Source organism: Podarcis bocagei, assembly GCF_964188305.1.
Source record: "Podarcis bocagei genome assembly, chromosome: 1".
Lineage (NCBI taxonomy): Eukaryota > Metazoa > Chordata > Lepidosauria > Squamata > Lacertidae > Podarcis > Podarcis bocagei.
This window is the reverse complement of record NC_138125.1, coordinates 35,485,769-35,498,774: the sequence shown is the minus strand read 5'-3', so window position 1 is coordinate 35,498,774 and position 13,006 is coordinate 35,485,769. Positions and strand designations below refer to the sequence as shown.

The 13,006-nt window shown below is 43.0% G+C and overlaps 1 protein-coding gene across 1 annotated transcript; it reads left to right on the top strand.

The window, feature by feature from the left end:
- Positions 1-1,089: 1,089 nt before the first annotated feature.
- Positions 1,090-11,309, top strand: PSMA6 (proteasome 20S subunit alpha 6). Its single transcript, XM_081210391.1, has 7 exons — positions 1,090-1,300; positions 2,181-2,275; positions 2,870-2,951; positions 3,768-3,923; positions 7,847-8,025; positions 9,290-9,384; positions 11,104-11,309. The coding sequence occupies exons 1-7, from the start codon at positions 1,225-1,227 to the stop codon at positions 11,159-11,161; spliced, it is 741 nt and encodes a 246-aa protein (XP_081066517.1). The 5' UTR covers positions 1,090-1,224; the 3' UTR covers positions 11,162-11,309.
- The last annotated feature ends 1,697 nt before the right edge of the window (positions 11,310-13,006 follow it).

Sequence of the window (13,006 nt, the reverse complement as noted above, 5' to 3'; positions counted from 1 at the left end):
AGAAACTCCACACAGGTGCTTCTCTGCACCAATATTTCTTGGTTTATGATGAAGAAAGTGTTACCCACTTACTTTAGTAGTACTGCTCATATTCTCCCATGTTCTCAGTTGGGCACCTCTGTGACTTGCTGCTGCTGCGGTTTTAATAGAGGCAGTGGAGGGCTTTTGGGTTATATACATGCCATTTGCAGGGTCCCACCACATTTTACCATGAAGTGAGCCTCCAAGAAAGATACACCAGAGAAGGGTTGGTGGTTCGGTGCTTCTGATTTTCATCAATGGGGCGCAATGAACAGCCCACAGTACAATATAAGGCATCATTAAAAAGGGACTAATGGGATGTGGGTGGCACTGTGGGTTAAACCCAGGACTTGCTGATCAGAAGGTTGGCGGTTCGAATCCCCGCAACGCGGTAAGCTTCCGTTGCTTGGTCCCAGCTCCTGCCAACCTAGCAGTTTGAAAGCACATCAAAATGCAAGTAGATAAATAGGTACCACTCCAGCGGGAAGGTGAACAGCATTTCCATGCGCTGCTCTGGTTCGCCAGAAGCGGCTTAGTCATGCTGGCCACATGACCTGGAAGCTGTACGCCGGCTCCCTCGGCCAGTAAAGCAAGATGAGCGCTGCAACCCGAGTCGTCAGGGGTCCCATTACCTTTACCTAAAAAGGGACTAACCTTAAATCTCGCCCTCAGTTACGTCACTAAAATGGGCACATACTATGACAGATATCTTGCTGGTCCTTTACACTGTGCAGGCCTTAGAAACTGGGGGGCTATTGCGAGGGAGGGGGCTTTTAATTCCCCGCACACGGAATAGAAGTTTTCCGCGGGCACAGGAGGCGCCCGCTTGAGCTTCGCGCATCCCTTCATATAGCGGAGCCAAGGAGACGAAGGAAGCCTCGTCTTTGCGCATGCTCGAAAGCCTGGCGGTAGCGGGGCGGGGGGGAGAGAGAGAAGCTTTTACGCTACTCTCCGGCCCGCTCGCTCTTGCTGCGCTTGCGCGATGTAGACAATGACTAGAGCAAAAGCAGACCGGAAGTGAGTGGGAGACTGCTCCGCTCCTGGCGGCAGCCTTGGCCGGCTGCGCCTGCGCGGGAACCTGTGACCCCGGAAGCACTCCCCGTTGCCTGAACTCCGGCTCCTGGAAGCTGCCCCTTGCATGCTGTGTCCGCAGACGGTTCCCCCCCATCGCCGCTACGACCACTTTTCCTCCTCCGGCTGACCATGTCCCGAGGCTCCAGCGCCGGCTTCGACCGGCATATCACGATCTTCTCTCCTGAGGGGCGTCTCTACCAAGTAGGTGAGTGTCTGGCAGGAACTGCCCCGTCACGGCCCAGGGCCCCGCCTCTCTCCGGCCCCATCGGAGGAAATGGGCAAAATGAGGGGAGCAGCCGCCCGCTCCCGTGTATTGGGAAGAGGGAGCACGTGATGGACATGCGGGGCGCCTCTGCCTCTCCCGCAGCCGCTTGCAGAGGGAAAGTGCCAGGAATGCGGTAGTCATGGGTCTCCTCCGTGCAAGGTGCCTGGGCATCTTGTGAAAGAAGGGCAGGACCGCGCAGCGAAAAAGCTGTCTTTGTTTAAAAGCGAAACCGAAAGGAGTCTGCTGCAAAGGAGAATGCACCCCAGTGCTTGCGGGACGGGGGGGGGGCATTATCGCTATCCTTTTTATGATGAAGTTGCACTTGCTGAATATTCCCCTCCCTTACCAGCTATTGAAGTTCCAGCGCTCTTGATTTCTTTTGCATCAGATCACCCTGTTGATTTCACATTTACGATAATTGGGACAGGGGACTGGGACTGGAACGGGTTTCAGCTTAAAAAAAACAAAAGCAAACTCCCAAATGCTTTTGCAAAACTGAAGTGAAGAGAGTGTGTGAACCTTATGATTAGCAGTAGGACACTCCAGCATTGCAAAGTTAACTCAAGTATCCGGTAGTAGGGACAAAAACACATAACTGTGGAATGAGAGAGGTGTAAAACTATAGGAATTTGGTTGTGTCAAATGCTCTTTAGATCGAAATATGAAAAAAAACCCTAATGTATGCCCACAATGATTTCAAGCTGTGTAACACTAAAAGTACTACTGAAGATGAGTAATCAGAGTTTGCATTTGGGAGCTTCTATATATGCTACGTAGCATTGTTGTCAAATCTCCTGACTATGTTTAATGTACCATTTAGAGTATGCGTTTAAGGCCATAAACCAGGGTGGCCTCACATCAGTAGCTGTTCGTGGAAAGGACTGTGCAGTTATTGTCACACAGAAGAAAGTACCTGTAAGTAGCAGTATCCTGAGCATCTGATTCTTTTTTATTATTATACGCTTGGATAATTTGCTTCCTTGTTGAGCCTTAATAATTAACTCCTCTGCTGTTTATTCTTGTTACTTAAAAGTACCAGAATTCTCTGAAGCATGTAAGTAGGCTTATAAAGAATCAGACTTGGAATTCTTGGGAAAACACACTTGGGTAAGGCTACTCCCACTGCAGAGTATCGCAGTCCAGAATGCACAGCCCCAAAGTGGGCACTGGGCATTGCTCTCTTAAATCTTTTGAATGGTGGTCAGATTGATCCTTGTGTCAATCAAAGCCTTATGAAGAGTTCAATCCACCATAGAGTAACTGAGTCAACACTTCCCACTCCCACCCCAGTCTGGCTGTCACCAGCCAGGGTATTTAGGGGTGAAGAGAAAGAGAAGCTGGTTAGTTCCATTGCACCATCTTATTTTCATCTTAATGAACAGTGATGTTGTTTGAAGGCAGTGTTAGTGACAATTCCACTTTTTAGTTCTTTTTGTTTTCTCAATGTGGAAACATTCATTTGGCTGAGTAGAATATTGTTTAAAGCTATTCTTTGGCTTTCTCCATTAGGACAAGCTGCTGGATTCTAGCACAGTGACTCACTTATTCAGAATAACTGAAAACATTGGCTGCGTAATGACAGGAATGACAGGTATAAAAATTACCCACATGGAGAGCGAATGGATGATGACGTACAATGTTGATATGGAGTCAAAACATAATACTTCTTGTTAATTTCCAGTGAATTGTTATGAGCCAGTGGCATTTGATTTAGTACTGCCTCTGAAAGTAAGCAAGTCTTACCAATTTCTGAATGGGAAACTTTCTCATAACCCTTTGCATATTGCACAGATATCCCTGGGAGGGGAGAGGGTGGTATAAATTATTTTATTAATCCAGTCTATGGGAGGTGTAGGAGAAATATTTCAAATTAGTTTTGTATTCAGATTTTAAGTACAGTCATACCTTGGTTCTTGAACGGAATCCGTTCTGGAAATCCGTTTGACTTTTGAAAACCAAGGCACGGCTTCCGATTGGCTGCAGGAGCTTCCTGCACTCAATCGGAAGCTGCGTCGGACATTTGGGTTCCAAAGAACATTTGCAAATCGGAACACTCACTTCTGGGTTTGCGGCGTTTGGGAGCCAAAATGTTCGAGTCACAAGGTGTTCGCGAACCAAGGTACGACTGTACAAGCAACTCACAATTACATGGGAGTTATGTTCCAAGGCACCACGAGTTTAAGTGAAATCACATATATTTGAAACACCATTGAAAAAAGCCTACAAATACCCAATTCTGCCTCTTTTTGTAATGTTTTGGGGTCACTCCGGGTTTGGTGTGATGTGTATGTGCACTGTAGCGCACATATTGAACACGTGTAAATGGGGAGTTGCCTATAGCTTTTTTCTTGAAAATACATTGACTACATGAAGCATGGGAATGATTTCAGTTCTTTATTTATTTCAGCTGACAGTAGGTCCCAGGTGCAGAGAGCCCGCTATGAGGCTGCAAACTGGAAGTATAAGTATGGCTATGACATTCCAGTGGACATGCTGTGTAAAAGGATTGCAGACATTTCTCAGGTCTACACACAAAATGCTGAAATGAGGCCTCTTGGTTGCTGTAAGTATATAAATATAAACTGAAAGTAACATTTCAGAACTTTTGGGATGCTAAGGCTGAAATATTGTGCACATGGACATCAGTGGGATACTGCTCAGAAGATGCTGCTTCTGCACAGAGCAAAGTGTAATTCAACCCCATTGTGGTTCTCTGTGGTTCTCATGAATTTCTTTCATGATGGTATTTGAAGGCAACCTGGAAAGCTTAAACCTCACAGGAAACCTCACAGGAAAATCCTGATCCCTTCGCCCAGGAGCAGTGTCTTCATCTCACCTACAATCTCATCCCACTGAAGAAGGGAGACAGTTTCTCAAACATATACTCGTGCTTTGTATCTCTGAGGACAATGGAACCAGGGTCATTCCAATTTGACACTGGTTAGCTGCCTGTAAATTGCACAAAAACACAGATAAGATTACAAAGGCAATAATTTAATCTGCTGAAGCTGAGTTAGAACAGAAGGTACAAGCCGCTTGTGTTTTTGCTCTAGATTTTGGGACCTACCAACTAGCATTATCTTAGTCTTCCCTTTATTCAGATTTGCCTTGAGATTATTAGGTTATGCAACAGATTTGCTAATGTCTTGTGCCAATACTACATATTCTACACAACCTTCTAGTTGTGACCGATAGATATGTATTTGAAAAGCATCAAATGAAATCGATTTTAAGTATTTGAGCATTTTTTAAAAACACTGTATTCAACTTAGATCTTATGCTTGGAAGTACTTTCAGGGTGACCTGTTTACTGAGAAACTGATTTAATTGAAGTACCTGCTCTTAAAGAATCTGGTTTCAAGTAATAATGTTGCAAGACACACTGAAAGGAAGTTACTTCCATGTAATGCAGTTACATTTTTCTCAGTCTCTACTTTCGAATAATACTGGATTGCAATGCAATGCAATCCTGGAGAAGAGTGACTAGTGGGGTGCCACAGGGTTCTGTCTTGGGCCCGGTCTTATTCAACATCTTTATCAACGACTTGGATGATGGACTCAAGGGCATCCTGATCAAATTTGCAGATGACACCAAACTGGGAGGGGTGGCTAACACCCCAGAGGACAGGATCACACTTCAAAACGACCTTGACAGATTAGAGAACTGGGCCAAAACAAGCAAGATGAACTTTAACAGGGAGAAATGTAAAGTATTGCACTTGGGCAAAAAAAATGAGAGGCACAAATACAAGATGGGTGACACCTGGCTTGAGAGCAGTACATGTGAAAAGGATCTAGGAGTCTTGGTTGACCACAAACTTGACATGAGCCAACAGTGTGACGCGGCAGCTAAAAAAGCCAATGCAATTCTGGGCTGCATCAATAGGAGTATAGCATCTAGATCAAGGGAAGTAATAGTGCCACTGTATTCTGCTCTGGTCAGACCTCACCTGGAGTACTGTGTCCAGTTCTGGGCACCACAATTCAAGAAGGACACTGACAAACTGGAACGTGTCCAGAGGAGGGCAACCAAAATGGTCAAAGGCCTGGAAACGATGCCTTATGAGGAACGGCTAAGGGAGCTGGGCATGTTTAGCCTGGAGAAGAGGAGGTTAAGGGGTGATATGATAGCCATGTTCAAATATATAAAAGGATGTCACATAGAGGAGGGAGAAAGGTTGTTTTCTGCTGCTCCAGAGAAGCGGACACGGAGCAATGGATTCAAACTACAAGAAAGAAGATTCCACCTAAACATTAGGAAGAACTTCCTGACAGTAAGAGCTGTTCGACCGTGGAATTTGCTGCCAAGGAGTGTGGTGGAGTCTCCTTCTTTGGAGGTCTTTAAGGAGAGGCTTGACAACCATATGTCAGGAGTGCTCTGTTGGTGTTTCCTGCTTGGCAGGGGGTTGGACTCAATGGCCCTTGTGGTCTATTCCAACTCTATGATTCTATGATTCTATGCTTTGCAGATGTTGAAGAAGAGTTTGTTTTGGTTTTATTCCTATCCCTTTTTTTCAAATTTGGAAGTTGGCATTTTAAGAAAAACGTATTTTGAAAAGGGGAATATATTTCAAATTACGTTCTAAAATAGAAAACAGTTTCACCTTTAAAATTGGCATCGTGGGGTTTAGGTCCTGCAAAATAAATAATCAAGTTTAAGAAGCAGATGACCCTTTCTCTAGTGATTCAGTTCAGCGTTGGGCCTGTAATCTAATGCAATTAATGAATTGTCTGTTGTGCAGATATAGGTGAGTCGTTTGTTAATGAGTTGTGCATGAAGGTCTACAGTCCTTGGCTAGCCAAGCTAAAAACTAGTCCCCATCTGTCTTTTTTTTTAAAAAAAAATAATTTTTATTAACCGGCCAATCACATCAAATCAAATCACAACACATAAATTCCGGATTACAAAGCCGACTTTTAAATTTTGTTGAGGGAACCCATATTTCAAGATCCGAAGGGGGATTCTGATCGTCTTCTTGCTACTGCATTAATGTCCAAATCAGTCCAAACAAAGTTCATAATTCTATCCAGACTTATCTTGCTGTTTCCACATCACATCTTGTTCATATATTTTCTCTTTTTTCTTTATGATCTCTTCTGATAGTCTCCTTAAGCCGATAAACACCAATAATAATCCTGTGTGAATTTTTCCGTTCTTCCAGTCCTCAAATCGAGATGGTTTCCATATATCATCGCCTTCATAAAGAACAGCCCTCTTTCCATCATTAATTACAGAACTGTCGTTCTTAAGTCCCACTGAGGAGTTTCATCCACAATATAAAAACAGCTCTATTTCTCTATTTCTCCTCTCAGACTTAAGTCCTCTGACAGAACTTCCCAATATGGCGACGGTATTTTTAACTGCGTCATTCCAAAGCCCTTATACATTCCACGCTCTTCTTAAAACATGTTCTGGTTCAAAAGTTTATCTCCACACAGCCTTAAATCCACAGCTTAGGTCCTTAAAACGACATTTCTGACTTGTGGGTGGGGGGGATTCTTGTTTAATCACATAAAGGAAAGTTTTTCCCCCTCTCCCCCGTCAGTCCCTTTGCCATACCGAGTCTTGGCGTATCTTCTCATTATCTATACTTGTTCCTCCGACTCGTCTTGTTTTATCAGAGATCTCTTCCGTTAGCAGTCTTTACTCCCCCTCCTTCCTTGAAATATGTGCATTAGCTTCATCCAAATTGTTTCTTTTGAAGTTCTTGCAGCTAGTGGCGCGGATCAGAGACAGCGTCCAGGAGTGCCGAAATCCCACAGGAGGGCATTGTGCCTAGTGCCCCCATCCCCACAAATTCGGGGTGGTATAGGGCACAGCAGGCAAGGGCAGTCCCCCACCATAATCCTGGGGGGGGGGTAGGGAGGCTATTTACTCCCATCACAGCCTCCAATTTACCTCGTGTGGGTCGGAGAGATGTTATTGTCAGCCATCTTCTGATGCGCCCCTAGTGGTCCCTCAAAAACTAGTCCCCATCTGTCATTCTACCTCCCGACACCATTTCTGAAGGGAAAACTATCAGGGAACATGCCAACTTGGAAGCACCGCCACTCAACATCCCCCCCCCCAGCATGTCTTTCCTGCAAAGAGGCTGAAAAGCCTGTACTGTTAGTTACTGCTTGAAGGTGCTCCAAACAGGAGCAGTAATGAACCTTCCCCCTGTCCACTTTTGCTGCTCTGGAGCCTCCTTTTCTGAGGTGCTTTGACCATGCAGTTGCCAAACACCCCCCAGACTTCATCCGAACTCTGAAGCTCAGAGGTTCGTGAAAATCATCAAGCAATTGTATGGACCTACCTCTGAGCTTTGGAGCTGGGATTAAGGCATCACACTTGCCAGAGATCTTGTTGCACACTGCCCATGGCAAGTGGAATGCTGCACGTTTTGCCTGTTAGAGTAATAAGAGATTGACTAGGATAGAATGAAGCCATTGAATGAGAAAGGAGAATTCCACTCATTTTAAAAAACAAACATTTTTTCCCCAAAGGCATGATTTTGATTGGCATTGATGAAGAAAACAATCCTCAGGTATACAAGTGTGATCCAGCAGGATACTACTGTGGGTTTAAGGCTACAGCTGCAGGAGTCAAACAGACAGAATCAACTAGCTTTCTTGAAAAGAAAGTGAAGAAAAAATTGGACTGGACATTTGAACAGACCGTGGAGGTAAGTCAAATGTACATCAAATTTTGTTTGGCATCAAAGAGGTGGACAGTCCTTATTTGAATTTGATGGGGTACAGTGACATACATTCCCCCTCTAGTTCTTCCATGTGGTTATTGTCAAAATGTCTGAGTTATTGTCAAAACATTTGCTTAACCTTTCACAGGTTTGCTCTGCAAAAGCCAAAAAATCCCATCCCATCTCCAGTTGCCTGTTTAATTTCATGCCTTAAGTTGCTGGTACTTTTAATTTTAGTTGTGGCACCGGGGAGCAGAGGACAGTTGAAATCACTGGCCGAAAAGTACTTGTCCTAGTAAGTGGGGTGCCCACTGATAAAGGCCTAATTTTTCTTGCACATTCCTAGGTATTCGCTTTCTGTAACAATGCCTGTGTAGTTGGCTTATTGGGTAGGTAGTAATGCTAAACCAGTGTCCTAGTCTAGAAGTTTGTGGTTTCTGCTTTGCAACCTATTCATAAAGTCATAATAGTAAGAACATATATATGAAGCTGCCTCAAACAGAATGAAACCATTGATTCATCTAGTTTAGTACTGTCTTCATTGACTGGCAGCATTTCTTTCAGGCGGGCCATTCTGTCTGCAGAATCTTCTAAAATCCTTTTGGGGTGGGGTAGGGAAGAGGGAATGGGGAAAGCTTTCCCCACATTTTCAGTGTGTCTCCCCCTCCCACTATTCCTCGTTCTCACATCTCTGCATTAGCATCACAGTTGTTGCATGTGTGTATTGAGCAATAGACTGGTGGGGCTGATACTCAGTGACATGACATTTTTAAAGAATTTGGTGCTTCAGATGCCCAATTCTTTCTAGACTGATCTTGCCTTCGTCAAACACTTCGTCAAAACACTTTGACAACATTATATTAGCAACATGCAACCTTCAAATAGTTTGACTTCACCCCACAAAAGCTCGCTCCTTTCCCCAACTAAAATTGGAAAGTTATAATTTTAATAAAGTTGCTGTACGCTGCAGTGTCGGACTTTTAGCTTTGAACGTTGCTAGAAACACAGCTGTCTTAACAAATCCCAACTGCAAGGAATGACTGCTGGTATAGTCATCTTCACAGCTCTTCAACAGAGAAGTTTAAAGTGCTAGAACTCTGCATCATTTGAAATATTCTTAATTCAGCTTTGCATGAAGAGGGCATAAATTTAACAGAAGTGAAAGATAAGTTTTGAATGTCAAAGTAGTATTTTTAATTTTGATTTTATATGCTGTGTTTCTGATGTCTCCTATATATTTCAATTCTAGACAGCAATAACCTGCCTCTCTACTGTTTTGTCCATTGACTTCAAACCTTCTGAAATAGAAGTAGGAGTTGTCACACTTGATAATCCTAAATTCAGGTAAAGAGTGAATGCAGAACTTTCCCTTTTTGCTTATGCACAACTAAATTTCATTCTTCTTCTTAATGAGACAGTTTAGGTGTGACCTCAGGGTTCCATCCAGTGTGGTCATCCTGTTGGCACACGGGCTACTGCTTGCACAATGGATGTTCCACTGCACCCTCTCTCCCATGCACCTCCCAAATCTGTTTTGGTGGTTTTGCCAACCTTCCAGAACAGATTGGGGGGACTGGAAGAGGAGAGGGAGGGGAAGTCCTCTTGTGCAGGCAGAAGTGCTTGCGCATATAGGATGACTTCCTTGAATAAACCCTCATCCCTTGCACTGGAGTTCTAGAGCATTTCATTTTACTGTATACGATTGCATGGATAAGTACACGTGCCTGTAACTGCTATTTGGGATGTGGCCAAGTACTTGAAGAACTGCTGTGTTCCTTGCATATTTCACTTCCTAGGGTATGCATTGTTTACACACACTGCTAAATTCACCCACTGGCTCAGAACCGGAGTATAACAGGGTTTAAAGAGCCAGTGTGGTGTAGTGATTAAGAGCAGTGGACTCGTAATCTAGGGAACCGGTTTCGCGTCTCTGCTCCTCCACATGCGGCTGCTGGTGACCTTGGGCCAGTCACACTTCTCTGAAGTCTCTCAGCCTCACTCACCTCACAGAGTGTTTGTTGTGGGGGAGGAAGGGAAAGGAGAATGTTAGCTGCTTTGAGACTCCTTCGGGTAGTGATAAAGTGGGATATCAAATCCAAACTCCTCTTCTTCTTAAAGAGATTATTAGCATCCCTGAATTAGCAGTGGGAGATTGTCAAGAGAAAAGTGTTGCAATGCCATCATCATGAGTGGTAACAATATAAGGGCATCTGTCGAGAGAATCTGCAGCCTTGAACCAGGCATAGCATGGTGCTCCATTAACAGAAACACCAGCACTTCCCCGTTTTAATTTATTATCCTTGGTACACAGAGCTGACTCCTTACTGTTAACACTATCTTGGTGTATTGAACACTATTCATTGAGAGCAGGCATCCCCAACCTGCGGCCCTCCAGATGTTTTGGCCTACAACTCCCATGATCCCTAGCTAACAGGACCAGTGGTCAGGGATGATGGGAATTGTAGTCCAGAACATCTGGAGGGCCGAAGGTTGCAAATACCTGACCTAAGAGCAAGAAAAAAGTGGCTCATTAGTGCTTTGAAGGGTGGCAGTTTTCACAGCTTAGTAGATGGCCATAATTTGTGGCTGCCACTGGCCTTGCTTCTCTCCTGTCTTGGGGAAGAGCAGGATCTCAGTAGAAATCCCACTGGGCTTCAGAGATGCTTGGAAGTAGCAAGCCTCCTGCTTCATAGCACTATGAAGCCCAGTGCAGTTGCAGGCATAAGCTGCTGTCCTTCTCCCAGACTTTGGAGATTGGTAAGGGGGCTCATCCTAGTGATTGTGCTAGGCTTCAGGAAAGCTTGGCAGCTGCTGTTTCCAAAGCTCCTGTGAAGTAAACCACAAAGCTAGAGACTAAACCAAAAGAAACAAAATAAGTAAAACCTCAGAGGTACCAGAAAACGGTTTTATAAAATGTGCATGTTTTGATGAAGGCCTTCAAGAGCACAAAAATAGATTTCTTGTTATGAAAACATTTCTCAACTGAATCTTCTAATTATGTATTTAATAGTCCTATTTGAGGTGCAAAATTAATAGCTTCCATTGTTTTCACTCCTCTTTTAGGATCCTTACAGAAGCAGAGATTGATACACACCTTGTCGCTTTAGCAGAGAGAGATTAGCTCTCTTTAGAATTCCTAATTCTGTGACTTCGGGCCAGAATGTCTGGTGAAAACCAACTTGTTAATGGCTCTGGATTATGGGCTGAAAATGGAATGCTCACTATCTGATGTATTTTACTCTGTACGAATAAAATGGTGGTTTTGGAAAGCTTTGTCATTTCTTCATTGCTCAACAATTAACCTTCTTACATCAGTTGCTGTGTTTAGATTTACAGTGTTTTTATAGCTATGAGCAGTTCCACAGTAACCACAAGTAACAGCTTTGAGAAAGTACTTTCAGAGATAACTGGGAGTGAATGTACTATGTTTAAACGTGCCTGCTGCAGAGTAATGGCTTCTCTACTGTTGGACATTAGGCAGGAAAGCTTGTAACTTTTCCAGAGCTAGCAATAAAGAACTCAAAAGAACAATTCTATCTCTGTCTACAGTGGTACCTCGGGTTAAGTACTTAATTCGTCCGTTCTTAACCTGAAACTGTTCTTAACCTGAAGCACCACTTTAGCTAATGGGGTCTCCCGCTGCTGCTGCGCCGCTGGAGCACGATTTCTGTTCTCATCCTGAAGCAAAGTTCTTAACCCGAGGTACTATTTCTGGGTTAGCAGAGTTTGTAACCTGAAGCATATGTAACCCGATACCACTGTACTCAGAAATAAGCCTCACTGAGTTAAGGTGTTTTGTTTTGTTTTGCTTTCTTTTTTAATTTTAAATGTTAAAATCTTCCAAATAAGAGTGACATGCAAAATATAATAATAAAAATGTGAACCTTTATGTATAGTAAGCGTTCAATAAACCCATATTTGGTTGTATTAAAATCTGAATTAAGAGATAAGGTTCTGAGTTTTTCACAGAATCATCAAAGTAATTAACAGGTTCTTCCTTGAGGAAGAATGAATGTATAGTACTATATTTTACTGGTTTGCATTTGTGAGTTTCTACTGCTATCTTGCATTTCCAAAGGAAAATCCTTAGAAAATTGTTCCATCCTGGTACAAGTCTGTAACTGGAGATATTTACTCAAGGCAATTTACTCAAGGCAAAATAGGCTGCAGTAAATCTTTTCTATTACAATTTTAGGACTGCAGTGAACTACAAAAAAAGGTTTCACACCACACCTTCACCCCTAAACTGTCTTCATTCTTTTTTTAACCATGTAGCTTTAGGAAGTTCTGTATAATGTGAGAATCGCCACATTACAATATTTGGTCCTATTAAAGGATTTAATTTGCTGACCCTGTCAAGTTTCACTGACGTGAACCTTCACAGCTACCAGTTTTTATTACCATTTTACGGCAAGCCTTCTTTTCAAAGCCACTTAATGCAAGTCAGGGTGTGGTTGCTTTTGAATCTTTTAGAAATGTATGATATGAACTATGTTGACTGACAGGAAACCAAACAGACGCTACAGTTTTATACTTCACTAAAAACATGTACTGTATATAAGTCTAGACTGCTATAAAGCTAATAAGTTATTGGTGTTTCAGATGCGTGGCATGAATTTGGTTTCAGAATATACAAAAGCAAGTTCTGTAGCACCTTAAAAGCTGAACAAATCTCACAAGTGTTAAAACTTTCCAGTTACCAATATGTAACCTTACTTGATTACTGTTAATAAGGCAAATATGACAACTTCAAATGCATAACATGTATGAATCACAAATGGAACTATCTTATAACCACAAGAGGCTTAACTCAGAATAACCCTGTAGTTTATTCATACCTTTATTCCAAATGGACCCAAATAATTAAAACCATAATTTCCCCTTGTTTATTTTGTCAAGTGACTTAAGTTTTGCCATATCAGTACTGTTTTCCATGTTTTCTTTAGTCATTCAATAGATCCCCCCC